We start from the raw sequence: 20,676 nt of genomic DNA on the forward strand, positions 1-20,676 counted from the left end.
ACATACCAGATGATCAAAATGTGTTTTGGGCCAAAGATTCTTGAAACTAGTAAAAATGTTAATAGAAATCTCCTGCTGCTAATCTGTGTAGATTATTAAATGTAAATACAATTTATAAAACACATCAGAATTTTATTGCTTGAAGAATACAGCATATGAAATCACAAGAATGTCAAAATGAAAAGTCACTAGGCTTCAAACATATAATACATTATCAGATGCAGTAAAATATTAATTAACCTGAACTCTGCATCAGGAAAAAAAAAAACAGTGTGGAAAAATATCTAAGTTGTTTACTTAAGAAACAGATAAAATAGAAAGTATAAGGATGTTACAGTACAAATTAGAAAAGCCAACACTTATTATTTCTTAGACTAGACTACCTTTGGTACTTAAACTTTAAAAAAACAACCCCTTCTACCTTGTCCAAAGCACTTCATGGATATAGTATCAACTTCAACTTAAAATATCCAGCAAAATTAACCTTTTCATGGCATGGGGAAAGTGTATTTAATAAACGTATGCTAATATTTTACTTTTTCTAAAACTGCAAAATAAGATTAAGAAGTCTAATACTTATAAACTTTACTTTTTTAGTTCTTCAATTAAAATTGGAATCCTGGCAGCCACAATTTATTCTTGGGCTTGGTGAATATACAAATTTAAATGGTTTGGCAACTGACATAGGAATTTAGACTACTTTATACTATCTTTAGTGGCTTTTCCATTCTGTTTCCAAAATACAAACAATATGTCATTTCTTCAACACATTGGATTCCTGTAAAAATCACTACCATACTTTATTTATTGGAACCAAAGTAAAGCTTCTCCCTTTTAATGAGTAGGTTGAAACTATTTACGTTTCATATAGGGCTGATCAGTTATGACACACTTTCTTAAAATAAAACCAATCATTTTTAAAGCTATCACTCAATTATGATGGAGACAATGATGCCATTTCAAAAGGAAGCACTGGACACTCTAGGCCATCTAGTCAAGAAAATGTAAAAGTAATGCTAAAAACAAACAATAAGTAAACTATAACTACAAGTTAAATTACAAAAAAATCCCTCTTTTACAGTAAGCATGCTTATTAACTTTCATTTCTTTCCCCCAGTAAAGGTCTGAATATTCATGAATCTCCTTTAAACCAATGGAACCTAAGCAATTGTTTCACAAGGTCCAATAAACATGGATGGACTAAGCAAGTAATACTATTAACAATTATTGGAGTGAAATAGTAAGAAACATGACAGTCCTTAAAATTGGGTAGTCTTTGAAATGTAATAGTGTAGCTCAAGATGAATTATGCCATAATAAAACTGTAGTTTTCACCTCTACATAAAACAAAAACAAAATCAAAAACATAACCCACTGAATTTATACAACTATTGAACATACTCCTTGCTAGTTTTTGAATGTTTTGAGATTTTTTTTAAACAAGTATATTTATCTGAGCATATATATTTATTGCCTATATATATATATATATATACCCATTTTAAAAGACAAAAAATTCAGATACTACAAAACTGAACTCTTTGTTTTTTCACCAACCTGATCTAACATCTACTGCATCACACAACACCCTCCCCCCAATAATTTAAAATTCCCAATTTTTAGTTTAGTTAAAAGGGCAGAGGAAATGCAAATGCAGATTTAGAGTTTCTGTATAAATTTCACTGTATTTTATAAACTTGACGTTTTCTGTAACACTGTTTATTGATCAAATAAAGGACTCACTGCTATCTAAAATTTCATAAACACCATTAAAAATTCAAAATTGATATTATACTGAACCTTAAATTTTCAATAGTTCAAAGAGACAGTTTTTACATGAATAGCACACAATAGATGAAACTTAACAGCAGACATCCCTAGAATACCAATGGCAAGTCCACCAAGATGCATACAAAATTACAGATAAGCATTTCTTTCACTGTTTTCTTGTGCAGGGAAAAACATTTATAGAGGAAATAGAAACTCAGCTGGTAAATTTCAGATATCATCATCATCTTCTTCATCCTGAGAAGATCCTGCCTGGTTAGATGCACTGGCTGTGGCAGCAGCAAGCTGTGCTTGTTGAGCAGCTTGCTGCATTTGAAGCCATTCCTGCTGGGCCAATTCTGCTTGCTGCTGTCTAGCCTAAACACCAAAAACATAAAAACAAATAGTTTTTTTTTTTTAAATTCACAACATACACACTTTGGTTAAATATAGATTAAGCCAATTACAGACTTAGTTATCAAATTTGGATATTTTCCAACCACTATATAACTGTAACACATCTGGAGAATATGAATTCTTTAAGAAAATATAGTTAGACCATTGCCTCTCTGTCAGTTGAGGACAGTTTCCAAAACTTGGTTCTCTTACAGGCAGTACCCTTTATGCCACATAATTTTATGACCTTTGGTTCAACTGAAGTTGAAAGAGCTGGCAGAAAGATTTTTGGTTCCTTTCCTGCTTCTCATTCCTTTTGTTTTGATTCTTTTGTCCTCTCAACTTAAAATTAACACGTAAACATTTTTCAATCTAAAAATTATTTCTGTGGTTTAAAAGTTGTCTAGTACAGTACCTCTAACTCTTAAGTACTAATAAACATGAATGCAATAGCTACCTTGATGTTTGAGTTTCTTTTTTTAAGATTTTACTTATTTGTTTAAGAGAGAAAGCACACACACACTCAAGCAGGGGGGAAAAGCAGAGGGAGAGGGACAAGCAAATTCTGCCCCAGCACGGAGCCCAATGCAGGGCTCTAACCCACAATCCTGAAATCATGACCTGAGCCAAAATCAAGAGCTGAATGCTTAATTGACTGAGCCACCCAGGTGCTCTGATAGTTTGAGTTTCTCTTACAGTTCCCTACCCTAAATACACATTTCTCCTCTGAACCCCGCCCCATAAATACATACACGTGTGTACACACATATATACCCTTCCCATATACACACTAGAGAAAAGGCACTTATCCAGAACTGAAATTTTTTTTTAAATGTTTATTTATTTATGATAGTCACACAGAGAGAGAGAGAGAGAGAGAGGCAGAGACATAGGCAGAGGGAGAAGCAGGCTCCATGCACCGGGAGCCCGACGTGGGATTCGATCCTGGGTCTCCAGGATCGTGTCCTGGGCCAAAGGCAGGCGCTAAACCGCTGCGCCACCCACGGATCCCCCAGAACTGAATTTAAGTGAGATAGTTAAGATCCATTCCTCTGATATATCCTCTCCACAACCATCAGAGAATTTTAGAAACTGGGGCACCTGGCTGGGTCAGTCAGTAGAGCATGCAATTCTTGATCTCAGGGTCAAGAGTTCAAGCCTCACACTGGGCATAGAGCCTACTTTAAATAAACAAATAAATAAGGCTTTATATTTTAAAGCTTTATTCTTAATAAAATAAGGAATTTTAGAAACTAAGATACACATATAGGCATTCTACACACTGTTGCAACAGCTAAAAGCTCTTTCCCAATTTAATTTTATCCATTAGCTTTAGAAAAATCACACCAACAGGGAATGAATGAATCTGTTCCTGAATAGATCATATTGGATTCTACCAAAACAATGCTGTTTCTCCCTCTCTGCCTTTTGTCAGAATTGTTACTTAAGCCTGGCTCGTACCCGCCAATTCCGAGTTACCATTTAAAACAGAAATTAGTCTTTCTTGATCCTTCTAGGTCATATTGTACACTCTATTTCATATGCCATACATAATTCTCTATGCATTCTCATATCTACCTACTTTATTCTTTAATTATCTGAGCATGTATCTTTTTTCTCCACTAGCCTTGAGAATAGAGACTATTCTCATACTCTTTGTTGCATTCCCAACACATAGGCTCTGGTATTTTCTGAATGAATGTTTTGTGGGAAATGGTAGTACTCAGCATAATTCTAACATTAGGATTTTGCCCTGTATATTCCTGATTTTTCTTAATAATCTGTCTTGAATTTATTATCCAAACATTTCTAGAGAATTCTAATCAGACCATCATTATACTCTAAAAAAATCATCTGTTACCAATTAAGTCCAATTTCTCAGCTTAGAGTTCAAGGTCCTCCAAATTACTGTCTGCCCAAATCTATCTCCCAAATCAATCTTTGTAATATGTACCTGGTACTCCAAAAAAATCTAGAACATAAAATGTTGCCCATATATACCATACCCTCCCCATTTTCACTACCTTATGCTGATATTCATTCTATTTGAAATTTCCTATTTTTCACCTATCGAAATTCCACTCTTCCTTCAAATTAAACTGAAATACTACTTTTTCCATTAAGTTTTTTTCTGATTCCTAACTGTATCATTCGGGATCTAATCAAGAGATAGAAGTCACACTCGTTAGGACAGAGAGAAGGAAATATAAAGGATTGTTAACCAAATATAAAGTTGGTAACTGCGTCACTGAAAGGCAAGAAAAGAACACTGCGACATCATGCAACTGGTAACTACCAAAAACAGTCACCATCCCTAAAACTAGGGCAACAAAGGAAGAGGGTGGAATTTTTAAAACTTAGAAGCTTAAAGGAACAATTTTTGGAACTGAAACTAAGACCTCTGAAGAAGGGGCACAGACTGTTAAAAAGCATCCCTGAGCTTGGTAGAGGCCCCCAAGGCCTCTACATCCCTGAGGTAGAGGGTGAATGTTTAGGCTGGTTCTGTAAGTATTAAAGAAACTGCAAACTGGATCCAGTTCCTGCTATAGGAAAAAAACTGATGCAGCCAGGGTGAAAAAGTACTGGTAGGTTGGTCAAAGGAGCTTGAAGCCAATAGGAAGTACAAGCGAGGAGTCCAAATGCTGCCCTCCTCCTCCAGCCTGGCAATCTTCCTCTAGGATCCCCTACTGGCAGCAGAGTCTAATAAAGTCCTCAAGAAAAGCAGAAATGTGGTTTGCTGAGTACAAGGCTTGGTCACAAACCAAAGAATAGAAAAGTGGGTTTCAGGCTGAGAAAACTGTTTAGTAACTGGTACATGCTGTTTTTTTCTTTTTAAAACTTTTAATAAATATAACTATGCTTACAAAAATACACTCATATTGGGTAACAGAATGCAATAGAAGTTAACTTACCCTACTCAATTTGGACCAAAAACTTAGTATATAGTTTAAGCTTCAAAGAAAAAAAAAAAGGTTTAAATTTTGGTTTATCTTTTACCTACTACAAGTGTATATAAAAGATTCTCCATCAAATGCTACTAAAGCAAATGCAACAAGAACCTTAAGAAATTAACCTTTGGTATGTCTCAAAAAAAACAACTGTGCTGTGTTTATAAAATTGGTGCCTCAAAACATTGTAATGTTTCAATGCCAGTTTACAAAGTTCAATGTTTTATGTTGAAAAGGGTGGGGAGAGCCTATGTACACATGTGAAAATGTAAAAGCTATCCAATTTAGTTAATATTGTATGCAGATCACAAATCCACACAAACCAAGATTCAGACAATTTCTTGAGTTTGAATTAACACTATCAGCTTGGTTCATCTGCTGAGGTCAACAAGAAAACTGCACACTAAGCGGTTTTTCTGAGTTATGCAAAAAAGAAAATGAAGTTTCTTCCCCAGCTTTTCAGTCCAGACCTGATACTAAACTAGAGGCAAGGTATTCCTTCCATTGTCAACATTCATAAGGAGACATGTAATTAGGTCTGCTTGGGTTTAATTTTTTTTTTAAGACTTTATTTATTAGAAAGGGACAGAGAGAGCACAGGGGAAGGGGGAGGGAGAAGCAGGCTCCCTGCTGAGTAGGGTGCCAGATGTGGGGCTCAATCACAGGACCCTGAGATCATGACCTGAGCAGAAGAAAGAAGAACAACTCTTAACCAAATGACCCACCCAGATGCCCTTGCTTGGGTTTATATTTGTATTACCATTCACATGCAAAATAACTGGCACACTCTTACACTGCCAAAATCTAATGTGATGTCTCCGTACTTGCGATCTCTTTATATCTTCCTCATGAAAGTAATTAGCCTCATTATAGTTGTCAGTGTATCTATATCATACCTCTCCTACAAGCAAAAACTTTTTTTGTTTAGAACATCAGAAACCATGGGGATCCCTGGGTGGCTCAGCGGTTTACCGCCTGCCTTCAGCCCAGGGCGTGATCCTGGAGTCCAGGGAAGGAGTTCCACATCGGGCTCCCCGCATGGAGCCTGCTTCTCCCTCTGCCTGTGTCTCTGCCTCTCTCTCTCTCTCTCTCTCTATCATAAATAAATAAATAAAATTAAAAAAAAAAAGTATGGAAAATAGGTATTCTAACATACAGGCAGATTTGCTTTTATGGCAGGAATACCCAGATTACAAAACAGACTAACAGGGATGCCTGGTTAGCTCAGTAGCTGAGCGTCTACCTTTGGCTCAGGGTGTGATCCCAGAGTCCTGGCACTATGTCCCTCTCCTCTGTTCCTCTGCCTATGTCCCTGACTCTCTCTGTGTGTGTCTCTCATAAGTAAATAAATAAAACCTTTTTTTTTTTTTTAAGATTTTATTTATTCATGAGAGACACAGAGAGTGAGGCAAAGACACAGGCAGAGGGAGGAGCAGGCTCCATGCAAGGAGCCCGACGCGGGACTCCATCCCAGGTCTCCAGGATCAGGCCCTGGGCTGAAGGCGGCGCTAAATCACTGAGCCACCCGGGCTGCCCCAAATAAAATCTTTAAAAAAAAAAACCAGACTAAGAGTGATTCATGAAAAACATTTTAAGAGTTCATAAGAAATTACAGAGCAAACGAAATATTTTAATTTAATAAATCAAAAATATCTACTCAGGGCCTTAATCAGCTATAAATATGTACAATTTCATAACAGAAAAAAATTCAAATAATTTCAAGTCTCTACACAGGTTTTATTGCAAAAGGTGCTTGATCTCGTACTTTACTCAGTGATCTGCAACGACACATACTGATTACAATTAAAATTTAACTGACTTTTATACCATGGCCCCATATTAGCAACCATACTTTTCTGTCTGGACATAAAAACATTCCCGTGCCTTTAAAATCTTTGTTGACTGATAAATTGTATTTATATTCATTTTCACAAATTAAAATTCTCAGTGGTATTTTTTCTAATTTCCTTATTTACTCTTGCTTCTCATCCAATGTACCCCAAGTATTTTTTTTCTAAAATGAGGAGTGTGAGAGAGAGTAGGCATATACTTCCTAATTCATTTCTTCTTTTGGAGATTTTCATTATGTTTTAAGGTTCTCACTCCCAAGTACTAAAATGACTCATTTATAATGTACAGTTAACTTTTCTTTCAACATCTTAATGATTCCCCCTTTCCAAATATTTGTTGCTAACAGCTGAAAGACAGCTTCAAATGAGGCTATTTTATTCATATTTAAAATAAAGTCTAAAAAATGAAATGAAACTGATGAAATAAATGCTATATTTACTTAACAGTTCCTTTCACATTTAGGACTAAGTTCTTTGTACTCTAGGGAAGAAATACTAGATAGGTGCTATAATTTTACCCTTTTGCTGATTTTCCTCCCAAGAGCAAAGAAATACTAAGAGATTTTCACTCCATAGATAAGGGCAAGGAGAAAAGGAAATAAGGAAGAGGGAAAAACAAACAGATGACAAGGACAGAAAAATAAAGACAGATTTGGCAGACAGTCAATTATTTCTTTCATTCTTCTTTCTGCCTTCAAAAGGATAACAAGGCATGTTCCACTTAAAAGTTCCAAAATAAATTTAAGCAGACAAAATGGTGGCTAGAATATTAGCATGGTAATGTAGAAAGAGCAAGTTTTGGAGTCAGAGGATGTAAGTTTTAAACTTAAGACTCCAACACTTGGGGATCCCTGGGTGGCGCAGCGGTTTGGTGCCTGCCTTTGGCCCAGGGCGCTATCCTGGAGACCCAGGATCAAATCCCACGTCGGGCTCCCGGTGCATGGAGCCTGCTTCTCCCTCTGCCTATGTCTCTACCTCTCTCTCTCTTTCTCTCTCTGTGTGACTATCATAAATAAAGAAAAATTTTAAAAAATATATTAAAAAAAAAAAGACTCCAACACTTTCTAACTATATGAACTTACTTGTTTTATTTAACTCAATCAATCCTTTCCAGTAAACTAAGCTCCAGAATAACAAGAACCATGTCTCTTCTGTATACTATTATAAGCCTACTAGCATTTAGCACTATGTCTGGTAAGTAGTGAGGACTTCAGTAAATATCTGTAGAAAAAATGCATGAATGATCTCATGTAAGTTTCTCCATCTCTTAGTCTGTTTCTTAATGTGTAAATAGGTATAATATTTATTTATTTTATTCATATTTATAAAAGCTCTGCAAAGTATGTAAAGTATCTAGCAGAGCATCTTTTTCCTTTCAACAAATATCTAATTTGGGGGGGGGGACCTGGGGAGCTTAGTCAGTTAAGCATCTGACTCTTGATTTTGGCTCAGGTCATGATCTCAGGATTGTGAGATAGAGCTCCACACTCTCATGGAGCCTGTAGAAGATTTTCTCTCTCCTCTCCCTCTGTCCCTCCCCATCCTTTCTCCCTCTCTTTAAAAAAAAAAAAAAAAAAAAATCTAATTTGAAACTCTCTAGGTGATCTGCAATAACAGAGCATCAATAAATAATAGCCATTAGTTGTTTATCTTCATCTTTTTTTGTTACATCATATTCATATGGATTATAAATTGCTTGTGTTCATGCCTGCTTCAAAAGCTTTTAGTAACTGTTTAGTACTTATAGGTTATTGGGAGGATTAAGAAAATACAGGTAAATTACTTGGCAACATGATTAACACATGGTTAGAACTCAATAAATGTTAGTAAACTTCTATTTTTCTTATTAGTTTAAATGGTTTCTAGTGTCTAGTGCCTGATAACACAAAATTTGAAAGCTTTTTGATTCAAACTCAACTGATTGTTAGTACTAAAAGAGATCAAATATAGCACAAATCTGGAAGAAATTACCTAAAATGACACTTCCTCATTCTAATAGTAATTAGAGTAACTAACTGGTTGGAAATCTCACCTTTTCTATTTGACCAAAACTGTTACAATTTCAAATGAGAGGCCAAAACTTAGTGGGGAAAAAAGAACTTCATCCTTTTCCTTCCTTTTTCTTTTTTAAATAGAGGAATATTAAAAAATAAATAAAATAGATTATTATATTAACATAATATTAACACTGCTAATCCTTCACAAACTGGTAATTAGAACTATTTTTTTTAAGATTTTATTTTTCATTTATGAGAGACACACAGAGAGGCAGAGACATAGGCAAAGGGAGAAGCAGGCTCCATGCAGGGAGCCCAATGTGGGACTCTATCCTGGAACTCCAGGATCCCACTCTGGGCCAAAGGCAGATGCTCAACTGCGGAGCCACCCAGGTGTCCCGGTAATTAGAACTTTAATAAGCCCCTCCAAAAAAGTTTTCTCCCTTTCTCTACTCTATTGGCCCTTCAAAATTTTTTAGAATTAGAGTATTTGTTTTAATTTTTTTTTTTTAATTTTTTTTATTTATGATACTCACAGAGAGAGAGAGAGAGAGGCAGAGACACAGGCAGAGGGAGAAGCAGGCTCCATGCACCGGGAGCCCGATGTGGGATTCGATCCCGGGTCTCCAGGATCGCGCCCTGGGCCAAAGACAGGCGCCAAACCGCTGCGCCACCCAGGGATCCCGAGTATTTGTTTTAAAGGTGTGTTAAAAACCTAACTTTTTAAGATTTTATTTATTTATTCATGAGAGACACAGAGCTAAAGAGAGAGAGAGGCAGAGACATAGGCAGAGAGAGAAGCAGGCTCCATGCAGGGAGCCTGATGTGGGACTTGATCCCAGGTCTCCAGGATCATGCCTAGGGCCGAAGGCAGTACTAAACTGCTGAGCCACCTGGGCTACCCTTAAAAACCTAACTTAACCATAAAATAGATGTTTATCAAATTTTCCTCATATGTCACTCATTATAAAATTTGCTATATTATTTTCTCACCAGTCTATCACTATAAATTTTAAGAATGTTTAGGTATACTCTTCAGGCTTTTAAATGGTCATTTTGACTGAAAAAAAAATTCAAAGTAAAAATCTCAGTAGTTATTTGGAGTTATTCTCCTCAGCAAACAGGTTGCTGTATTTACTTTTACATGAAGTAAATAACTGGCCAAATGGAGTCAAACTGGTTAGATCTAAACATCAGACTCTATGATCAAATAATCAGCCACAGAAAGAAAATCCTCTGGGTATATATGTTGATTTAGGAAATGATTTCAGAAAAGAAAAAAGAAAAAAAGATCTCAGAAACCAGTATGATTTCTGTTAGCAAACAAGGTAGAATTCAGATGAAAATAATTTAGAATGCATTACTTACTTTTGCAAATAACTCCTGTTGCTGTCTTAATAACTCTTCTTCAGGGATGCCAAGGTTTTCCAAACGAGAACTGGCCTTTCTTCTTTTTAATGCTACAGTCTTGCATTCTTGTAAGACTTCCTTTACTTCACTGATATAAGAGCCAAAGCCCAAACTTTCTAGTGCTAGGGAAATGAAAATAGGAAAACATGAAAGAGTGATAAAACTCAGTCTTTCCCCCTTCCATGGAACATTAAGATTTTGTGGGGTTTTTTTTGGGTGGGGGGTTGCTGTCTTCTAATAATTTTACCTATTTTATTATATTTGCAGAACAATTATCTGAAAGGCTAAATCAAAACATTGTGTCAACTTTAATATAAAATTGCAAATTAGATAAAACTTGAAAACATCGAATAGCACAGAGCTTTACTTTTCCTTTTCTTTCTGACCAATTTTTTAAAAACCAACGCATTTCCTGTGGAAAAAGAAAAGTTCAAAGTAAGAACATGTCCGTTTAGTAAGAAAACATTTTTCCTGTATCACTCATAGTAAATCAAACATCATTAACTCAGTCAATTTTTCAAAGAATACAAAAAAGCTAATATTGGAATCTATTTGTTAATAATATATTTTGTGCCATTTGGCTTAGAAAAAGTAAGCTAGTGACACACGTTCTAAGTTTTAGTAGGATAGTATGAAAGGATAGATAAGTTCTTTTGTATAATATACCAACAGGAAACTATTTTTAGCAAAGACACTCAGACTGCCAAGTCTAAGAAATACTGGTGGAAATAACTTATAAAATTCAACATTTATATTCAGCCAGCAAGTTTCCCTTGAAAATAAAACTTAACAGGAAGCACTATAAAAACACTTCAAGTGATGTGCCAGAAAACTGGGATAAAGGTAGACTCTAAGGATAGAAGCATCAACAAAAAATTCTCTATTTTTTCATATTTAGAAAGAAAATTTTACAATGATGCACTTTCTAAATGCCTTCTGTAACCAAGACAAAGCATTAAGTTTCCTTTTGGCTCACAGTAATTGAAATTATATTTTATAGTTTTCTGTTAACTAATGCCCCAAAAGACATTTTTGTTTTTTGACCCACTGATGAAATACAGGTTGTAAAAAAACACCTATATTCCATAGTAAATTCATAGTAAATGAATTTAACTTAGTTCATCAGTTCTTATAGTTTTTCGACAATTATGATGAACCAGACTGCCCTCAGTAAAGATGCCCTGAATTCTAACTTCAGTGATTTGCTCTTCAGGGAGAATACCAAATATATCTTTAAAGGTACACATTTCCTCCTGTGTAAGCTGTGGTTTTTAAGATATTTTGAAATGGTTTATAACTTTAATTACTACAAATATTTAGCTGTTTGAATCAACCTTCTTTAGAAATAATCTGATGCCAAAAAAGCAGAGTACTATTACTTGAATTTTAATTATATTAACTTACTGCCCCTCTTCACCCACCCAAAACACTTCAGTAATGCATTACTCTGAGTTCTAGATATCAAATTAATGACCACTTAATTCTTGGTGGTATAGTGGAAAATTAAGCGAAGATTAGGTAGCCTGCATTTTTTCTTTGAATTGACTAACTACTAAGTGTCAGTGATAGAAGCCAAAGTTGTTCTTTTATTCTTTTTTAAAGCATGAACATATAGTATATTTTAAGTAATACTGCAGGAGACAATACCAAAAGAAACCAAGAATGGCTTATTATTTCCTCCCACATCCCAAAAAAAGTCTTATTTCCTTAGTGTACACCAAGTTTCTCCAGGATCTAGCCCCACCTATCATGCCAGCTTTATTTCTGCCATTAAATCCCTGCACACTTATGCTAAATCTGACAGCTCAATGTTTCCCAGCAACATCAGTTTCCCACATTCATGCTGATGGTAATGCATTCATAGTTCAAATCAAACTCCATCTTCAAATTAAGCTTGCCTGATTCTCCTAGACAGAAGTAATTTCCCCATTGTAAAATCAGGTAGGTATCTTACAATTTGAAATTTGGCTGTCAATATATTCATATAAATTGGATACACTACTTCATATCTCTAAGCTTCAGTATTCCTTCTCTGAGAATAACCTCTATTTCATATCTTCTTAAAACATATGCAGTATAGCGGTATATACTTAGGCAGTGCCTAAGGCTTCCAGAGACTGATCCCAGTTCTGCCTCCTATCAGCTGTGTGACCCTAGATAAGTTCCTTCATCTCTGTGCCTCTAAAACAGGAATAAAAGTACCAATATCTCATCAGATCAGGTTACTGTGAAGAATAAATGAATTAACATAAACAAAGAGCTTAGAACAGAAGATGGCCCATAGAATGAGCAAAATAAAGTACTATACTGATTGTTTTTAGGATTGTAGGAATCAACAAGTAATCTAAGGCATTTAACAGTGTCTGGCCCCTAAGATTCGCTTAAATACATGGACTATGTATTATTCATCTTTATTTTTTTTTCTTACATTTAAAAGAGTGCCTTACCAAAAAAATTTTTAGAATTTAAAAAATAAAAGTGCTTTGATAAGTCTACAGGACCGAAATAAATGTACAGATATGCATTATCACACTAAATTCAAGTTGAACAAATATATTTGTAATATAAGATATTAAGTTTATAAAATTAACAAATCAACACAATGGAGACAACTCTTCAAAACATCATGAATTACTAGACTAGCTAGACATAAAAAAAAAATCCAATCCAAACTACCTTTTGCCATGGACGGCTTGAGTTAAAAATTAAAAACAAAGAACTCACTTTTAAAAACATCTAAGCTTGAGAATACTGCTTATTTGCAAGTGAATCCAAAGTTAATATTATTTAAAGAGTTGTCATACACAAATCAGTACTCTCAGTAAAATGGCTCAACAGGAAGAGCCATAAACTTAATTTTAAAAACTACATTGACTTTAATCCAAATTTTAAATACACTTTGGAAAAAAAAAAAATACACTTTGGCTAACAGCGATAAGTGGTTATAGTATCTTCTAAACAAGGAGATATTTTATATCATTTGCTACCATGTAGTAATAATTATTCCCATTTTATACAAAGGAGAATCTTAAAGGATAAGGGAAATGATTCATAGGCAGGCCATTATTTGCAGTGGTGCAGGTTATTCAGTGCACAACACCACCATATCTAAGGTGGGCCATTCCTACTGTAAACAAAGATTTGTATATTATGGCACTTTACTGGCAGATGGTAGAAAAGGTTTTAAAGGAAAAAATGCCTTTTTCTAGTTTGTGTAAAGAGACTTACTAGACCGTATGGCCTTGATTTTAAGGATCTCAGAGTAAAAGCCAAAAAAGAAAAATAGTTTTTAGAAAATCTGTGGGTAAAACACATACATCACTTGCTCCTCAGAGGTCTATATGCTACCCTCTGCCATGTATTTTAAAACTATACACAGAAAAGTACATGGTATGTTAGGTGGAAAAAAATACTTGGTACATTTTTCAATTTGAAAGACATGTTAACAAAAGAGCCACTTAAAAAAAAAATTAAAACATCCACACAGCAAGAATAATTTTAATATAGCCAGATCTTATTTTAAGAAAGTGATATTATCTTATAGTTTTGTTATAACAAGACTTTGTGTGACTTACTTTTGTACTTCAAATGTATAATGCAGGGTTTTCATTAAAAAATTAAAATACTAAAACAGCATTCTCAAATTTTTCTAGTTTCCTTCTGTTTATATGTTAAGGGAAGGGGGAGTGAGGTAGTTCACTTAAAATACATTAAGAGGATGATATAGGCCAATGTGACTTCTTGGCTCATTAGCCTGGCAAAGGTTTCTTAAGACCCTTAACCATGTCCTCTCTGGATCACTATTACTGGGAATCTGGGACAAAAATGAGAGACTGATGGCAGAGCAGGAAGCATATATCATCTGTCTTTATATTCTTAGCTGCATCTAACACAGTGCCAAGTACCTAGTAGTATTCAAAAGTAATTACTGGGTGGTAGAAGGAAAATAAAAAGATGTATCCGTTTTAAGGAAAATGATAAAATCCTAACTTGAAAAGAACTTGATTATGTGATAAATGGTACAATGCTATATACCTCTGTATCCCTCTGGAAAAAATATCAGTATGCATTATTATTTAGGTAATACAATCTCATTCTTATTCTGATTATTATTACAACTTCTCTGCAACCACTCAGATTCTATGATTTAAAAACTACTTCACATCCACTTTCTAAAATAGACTGTGGTTTAGGATTTTGAACAAAGCTACTCAAACTGTGGTTCATGGACTTGTGCCAGAATTGCTTATAATGGTCTGTGATGGCTTATGTATGGAAATCCAAGTAAGCATTTTGGAACCTTCACAGCAAAACTGTAACTATGTGGGGTGATGGATGTGTTAGCTGACCTTTTTTGTGGTATCATTTCACAGTATATACATATATCAAATCACTATGCTGTACACCTTAACCTTACACAATGTTATGTCAATTATTTCTCAATAAAGCTAGAAAAAAGGAAACTTCATAGCAACTTGACAGTTATTTTATATCTATTGAATCTAACAACAAAAATTGAACTTTTATTTATGTCTTTTTTAATTTTGTTTTTCTAGTGATTCATTTTTATTATATTTCACAAAAGTACCAGTGTGAGAAGAACTGGAATTTTAAAAAATCCTTCAACATAGATAGCTTGGAGAACACAATTGCTGAAGAAGCAAACCTTCAGAGACTTTTTCAAGCTTTCATTACTTTCAGTTACTATTATAAATGTGGGGTGGGGGGATGTAGGAGGAGGTTAAAAATGCAAAAAAATAATATCACTTAAAATATCCTTATTTATACTTTGGCTTTACAGATGACATCATGCTTTAAGATTAAACCTAACAGACATGTTTTAATCAGTACCATTACACATTTAAAAAACTGTTATTACAGCATATCATGGAAGATTCTCAACCTTGATTAATTCTCAATAACTGCAAGTGATACCTGAAACAATTAGGTATTATTTATACATAAAAGAGGAAACCTTTCATAAATGTGCATAAGGCCAAACACTTTGCAGTGTAGAACTTGTCACTCTTAAACTCTCAATGTTAGTTCTTTCCATAATACAACAGAATGTTAAAACTCATTTACGAATGTGTTCACAGAGGTGTCTGGGAGGCTCAGTCCTTAAGCATCTGACTCTCCATTTTGCTCAGGTCATGATCTCAGGGTCCTGAGATCAAGCCCTGTATCAAGGCTTGAGATTCTCTCTCTCCCCATCTCCTTCTGCTCACTGTCCTCCCCAACCCTCTGTGCTTACTCTCTCTCTAAAATAAATAAATAAACCTTAAAAAAGAAAAGAATATGTGTTCAAGGAAACCAGAAATGAAATAAAAGGAACACCTTTTACAGCTTAGAATCGCTTTGTGATCCTCATTACCAAGTCCACTTTCTTAAACTCAAAATAAGCATAACATTTAGAAATTTTAAAAAATTTAATTACTTCAAAGATTTATTGGCAAGAAGATTATTTTAACTTTAGTAACTTGCATTTTACAGAACTGCCCAAAATGCTTACTTTGCTCTGACAAGGTAAAGCAAAGTAGCAAGGGAAAAATGACATGTCTTAAAGCAAAATCTAGTTCATTAAACTTACTACTCAAAAATCTGAACTTCAACATGTGAGATTCATACAACTTTAAATGTACTAATTATTCCATTTGGATATATCCTACATACCAAAATAATTAATGCTTACGAAAAGCATAAAAAATGTTGTAACTTCCATGTTTTAGCAAGCTTTCCAGGGTTAATCTGTAAAATACATTTTTATCACTTTTTAAAAATATATATACATTTTTAAAAAATGTAACCACTCAAGACAAAAATTCTTTAAAATGATTATGCAATGTGAGATTAACATAAGATTATAAATGCATAAATTTTATTCCCCTAACTGGAGAAGAATTTGGGGCAAAAATGGTAGGTCCTTTTCTACTTAACAGCAATGTTACCAAAAAAAAAAAGGGTAAATTTATAAGACTAAAAGAGGTCAATGGATGATTTTTAAAGAAAATTCATCAATCATCCCCAGTACACAAAGGAAAATGAAAATGCTTTCACTGGAACTTTCTGACTCACATCTTAAACTGAATTTAGCATATTCCAAAGTTGAGCTAGTTAGCATACTGCTCACTACAGCTGCACTTTTATTCCATCATGTCAATCAGAAATCTAAATATATCCCAGAAAAGAATAAACTACCCAAGAAAACAGACCGTAACGTGTTATTAGATTTTTGGAATAATCCCCACTTCTGTATTGTAAACAAATGTTTAAGCACATCCTTTAGAAATCTTGTGCAATTTTCATTAGAAAGGCAATGTTGATAAAAGATTTTTTCTTTTTTATGAGTTGTAAGAGGAAATTACAGCTATCTGTGTTGGATAACCTTATGAAAGACTTATGACAATAGTACACACAATGTAAAAATAAAACATGAAACAAAAAATAGAGAACTTGACTTTCATTGTACTTGCCAGAGTGTTCAGCACACCAAACAAGTAGAAAACACTGGCTTTAAAATCAAACATGGTTTTTCCTAGAGATTTTTTTTTCTCCCCATGTACAGGAATGGAAATGGCAGAGTATACTTAAATCTATCTTCCACACATCATTAAGGACCAAAAATGAATCATTTCTTTTGTCAATACTGATAGTAAAATATTGGAGATGGTAAATATGAGCAGATGTGTTCTCTACTTCAGAATAACAGGAAAGTCACCTTTAAAAAGTTAAATTATAAATTATAAATTTAAGAATAATAAATAAATTATAAATTTAAAAATTATAAAAATAAATGCCCACTAAAATGATTAAAATTAATCATTTTTTTCTGACTTCAAAAGCAATCAAAACATTTTTAAATTTTAATTGAATTATTATAAAAGGCAAATTACCGCTTCAAATTGAATGCAACTTTCCCATAAGAGCATATGTGCTCTCAAAACATTATGACTAGTAAATATGTCTCCCTAGCCTGAAACAAACCATCAGAATGTGGTCCCCCACGTCCTTACTATTGGACTAAATCCTTTCCAAGATAAGAAAGGGTTGAAACTTCCAAAAATGCTGTTCAATAAAAGCTTAAGTGTATACAGCTAAATGGGAAAGGCATCAAGAAAGGACAGAGAAATGTTCCATGAATAATATCTTTTACAACCTTTCAATCCAAGCTTTAAAAATTTATCTCCATAGAGCAAAGCAAGCTACACAAAAGAAAAAAACAACGAAAGAAAGAGTGAAAAAAGAAGGAAAGAGGAAAGAAGACTTGTTAACATGGCAGGACCACTAAACCATTTTTAAAGCAGAAAATATACTGTCTTTATTCAACATCACCAAACTTTACAACGTTGAACACATTTATGTTAAGAATTATTTTACTCGTGTGTTCAGAAAATTCATCTTTTCTTCTACATTGCTGAAAAGACCGCATGGGGAAGGGGTGCTGTCTCCACCCATCCTTGGAAGTTCCCGTGTGAATTTTCCTTTTCCAAGCGATAACTCTCTGTGTTCCTTTCTCAGTTGTTGTGATCGAAGGTTCCACTTTAGGCAGACAATTTCTCAGTCGTCACGTCTAGGTTCCACTTTAGGCAGGCATGCAGGCAAAATTCTTGTTGCTTCGGCTTACCTGGCCGTCAACCGAGACAATTAATACTTTATCCTTGGAGGATGTTGGCTGACCTAAACGTTTGCCATCCTTACGTGTATTCGCTGGATGAAAAGCACCACCACGAGAATACTACCCAGGAGTTTCTCAAGGCATCGGCTGCTTCCATGCCCGCGTGGCTTTTTCGTCTGCCAGTACTTATGTAGGGGAGAGGAATGAAGGCTTTGACGTGAATGGGTCACGCGACTCGCAGGCTGTCCCCGACCCTCGCTTAAACAAATCCCCCACACGTACCACTTACCTTGTATGACATGCTCAGGTGAGATGGTCTTCTTTTCCGACTTGTTGCAAATCTCGTTAGCTTCAGAAGATATAAGGTGAATGAATTCAGTGCAGCAGTTCACCACCAGCTCCCGGGCATCGTTGGCCACCCGGACGTTGGGGAGAGTCTCTTTGATCATCTTATTGATAGCAGCTCTAGGTATAGTGAGATCATCATCGTTGCCGGACGAGGAAGCCATCCTAGCTCCCTCTCGCGCGCGCCCCGACTTTTAAAAACTCCCCAGCTCTAGTCCACTATTCCGCGAAGAATTTTCAAAAGGCTGCCCTCAAAAGTGTGATCCCAGGAGCGCGAAGAGAATGAAGGGGGGTGGGGGTGGGGGGTAGGGAGGAGCCGGTTCGTGAGGGTGGGGAACACCCGTGTGAGAGATTTTTTAGGGCGAGACCGGGAAGGAGGTCGGGGTGCTGAGGATTGTCGGGGCAGCGCTGTCCAGGTCGGAGAGAAAGCCAAGGTGGTCCGGAAATGTGAGCACTGGGGAACCACCTTCGTGTCTCCTCCGAGGAGCGGGCGCTGTCGCCTAACCGGTCCCCAACCGCGCCTGAGGAGAGGCAAGGTCCGGGGCACTGGCCTCACCGCGGTACCGGGCAGCCACCCAGCGGGCTGGGCGCTACAGAGCCGGAGCCCCAGCCGCCGCCGCCGCCAGCAGCCGCTGCCGCCGCCTCAGCCAAACCATCCTTCAGACACCCGCGCCGCCGCCTCACAACATGTCGGCCGCAGCCGCTGCGGGAGCCGTGGCGGCCGCCTGGGAACGAATACGGACAGAGCCGGGCACGAGGGGAGCGACAGTAGCGGCCGCCGTGGCCGTTTAGCCCGAACGCAGATCGTGGAAGCCGAAGCCGCGGCAACGGTGGTCCCTCCAGAGGCCAAGGAAGAAGGTTTGCTGGAAGCCTCTCCCGACACCCTTTGCGCTACCGGAAGCCTCACCCCCCCTCCGGCCCCCCCTCTCCCTCGCAGACCGACTTCCGGGTGTGGCTGCAGCCCTTCCCCCACCCGCCCGCGGCGGGAACGGTCCGGCCTCCCCGCCTGCGGCTTCCGCCTGCCGTCGTCTCGGCACGCGCCCGGGGACCCTGCCCCTTCGCGGGGAGCGGAGCGGGGCGAGCGCGCTGGTACCTGGGAGCCCCTTGGCACGCGCCGGCCCGCCACGCGCCGGCGCTGGGGCTGCCGCGCCCGACTTGGGAGGGGGCGAGGGTGGTTCCCCTCTGCCGCCCCTGAACCAGCTGTGGCCTCGAAGCTCTCCCCCAGCCTTGTTTGAAGAGGGAGCGCCGGATTTCATCTCCTTTTAGGAGCCCAAATTGGGGCTGAGAGAAGGAGGCCCGGGCTCGGGAACGAGATGTCGGGAAAGCAGAACGTCGTGTGCCCGTCTACATCGCCGGGAGGAAACGCTTTTGTGATGACACCTAACAGACGTTGTTCGGATCAAAGCTCTTTATGGGCCTTTACCCATTTTCTTGTTTTATGGGAAATGAAACCTTCAGAGAAGTGACTTGCTAATAACCAAGCCAGAAACTAGAAGTAAGATCCGATGTAGTAGAGCGGACAGTGAGCCACGCTAAAGAGGTTCCCGCTTAGCCCCTTTTCATGGTGTGTTGAACGTTGGCTGCTGGAGAGGGTGAGAAGGAAAGTGTGTCCGACCATCAAGCACCTCTCATCTTTGCTTCTCTCCAGGGTGACCTGTAGTATATGTCAGAGTCTTCACAAAGTTTGTCATCCGTCATTTGGAAGAAGAGGTTATATTGTAAAACAGTGGGGTGTTGCAATTTCTATTTTTGTGTGTGTGTTGCAATTTTTTAAATTTATGGGTTTTTTTAGATTTTATTTATTTATTCATGAGATTTATTTATTTATTTTATGATAGACAGAGAGAGGCAGAGACACAGGCAGAAGGAAAGCAGGCTCCCTGCAGGGAGCCCAAAGCGGAACTCGATCCCAAGACTCCAGGATCACACCCTGGGCTGAAGGCGGCACTAAACCGCTGAGCCACCAGGGATCCCTGTGTTGCAATTTCTAAACACTAAAAGATCCCATTTAATTCGCTTTGGGCATCTTCATCAGATACATTGTTCTTGATACATTGGATAGCAACTGGTTTGTTTTAAATGTTTCCTTAAAACGTTTTATTTCCTAGGATTGAAGATCCTACATGTGGCATCTGGAAGAGATCTTAGTTATCTACCCTTTTTTTTCATTTGGCAATTTATTCAGTACACTTGTGGTTTCTTTAATTTATGAAATATAGATGCTTGTTTTTCAGTGCAACTAAGTTTAGTCAAAACAAAATTTCTTTGATAAAGCAGTATTTTTAAATTTTTTCAAGGAATGTGAAACCCTTGCCTCATGTTGGCTCTTGATGAAGTGCTTTTGTAAG

At 36.9% G+C, this 20,676-nt stretch overlaps 1 protein-coding gene across 1 annotated transcript; it reads right to left on the reverse strand.

The window, feature by feature from the left end:
- Window positions 1–111: 111 nt before the first annotated feature.
- DR1 (down-regulator of transcription 1) lies at window positions 112–19,281 on the reverse strand. The gene is made up of 3 exons (XM_025996520.2): window positions 18,273–19,281; window positions 10,327–10,490; window positions 112–2,145 (listed from the first exon to the last, which is right to left on the reverse strand). Exons 1-3 carry the CDS (start codon window positions 18,490–18,492, stop codon window positions 1,999–2,001), a joined length of 531 nt encoding a protein of 176 aa, XP_025852305.1. The 5' UTR covers window positions 18,493–19,281; the 3' UTR covers window positions 112–1,998.
- Between the last annotated feature and the right edge of the window lie 1,395 nt (window positions 19,282–20,676).

Source organism: Vulpes vulpes, chromosome 3 (genome assembly GCF_048418805.1).
Source record: "Vulpes vulpes isolate BD-2025 chromosome 3, VulVul3, whole genome shotgun sequence".
Classification (NCBI taxonomy): Eukaryota; Metazoa; Chordata; class Mammalia; order Carnivora; family Canidae; genus Vulpes; species Vulpes vulpes.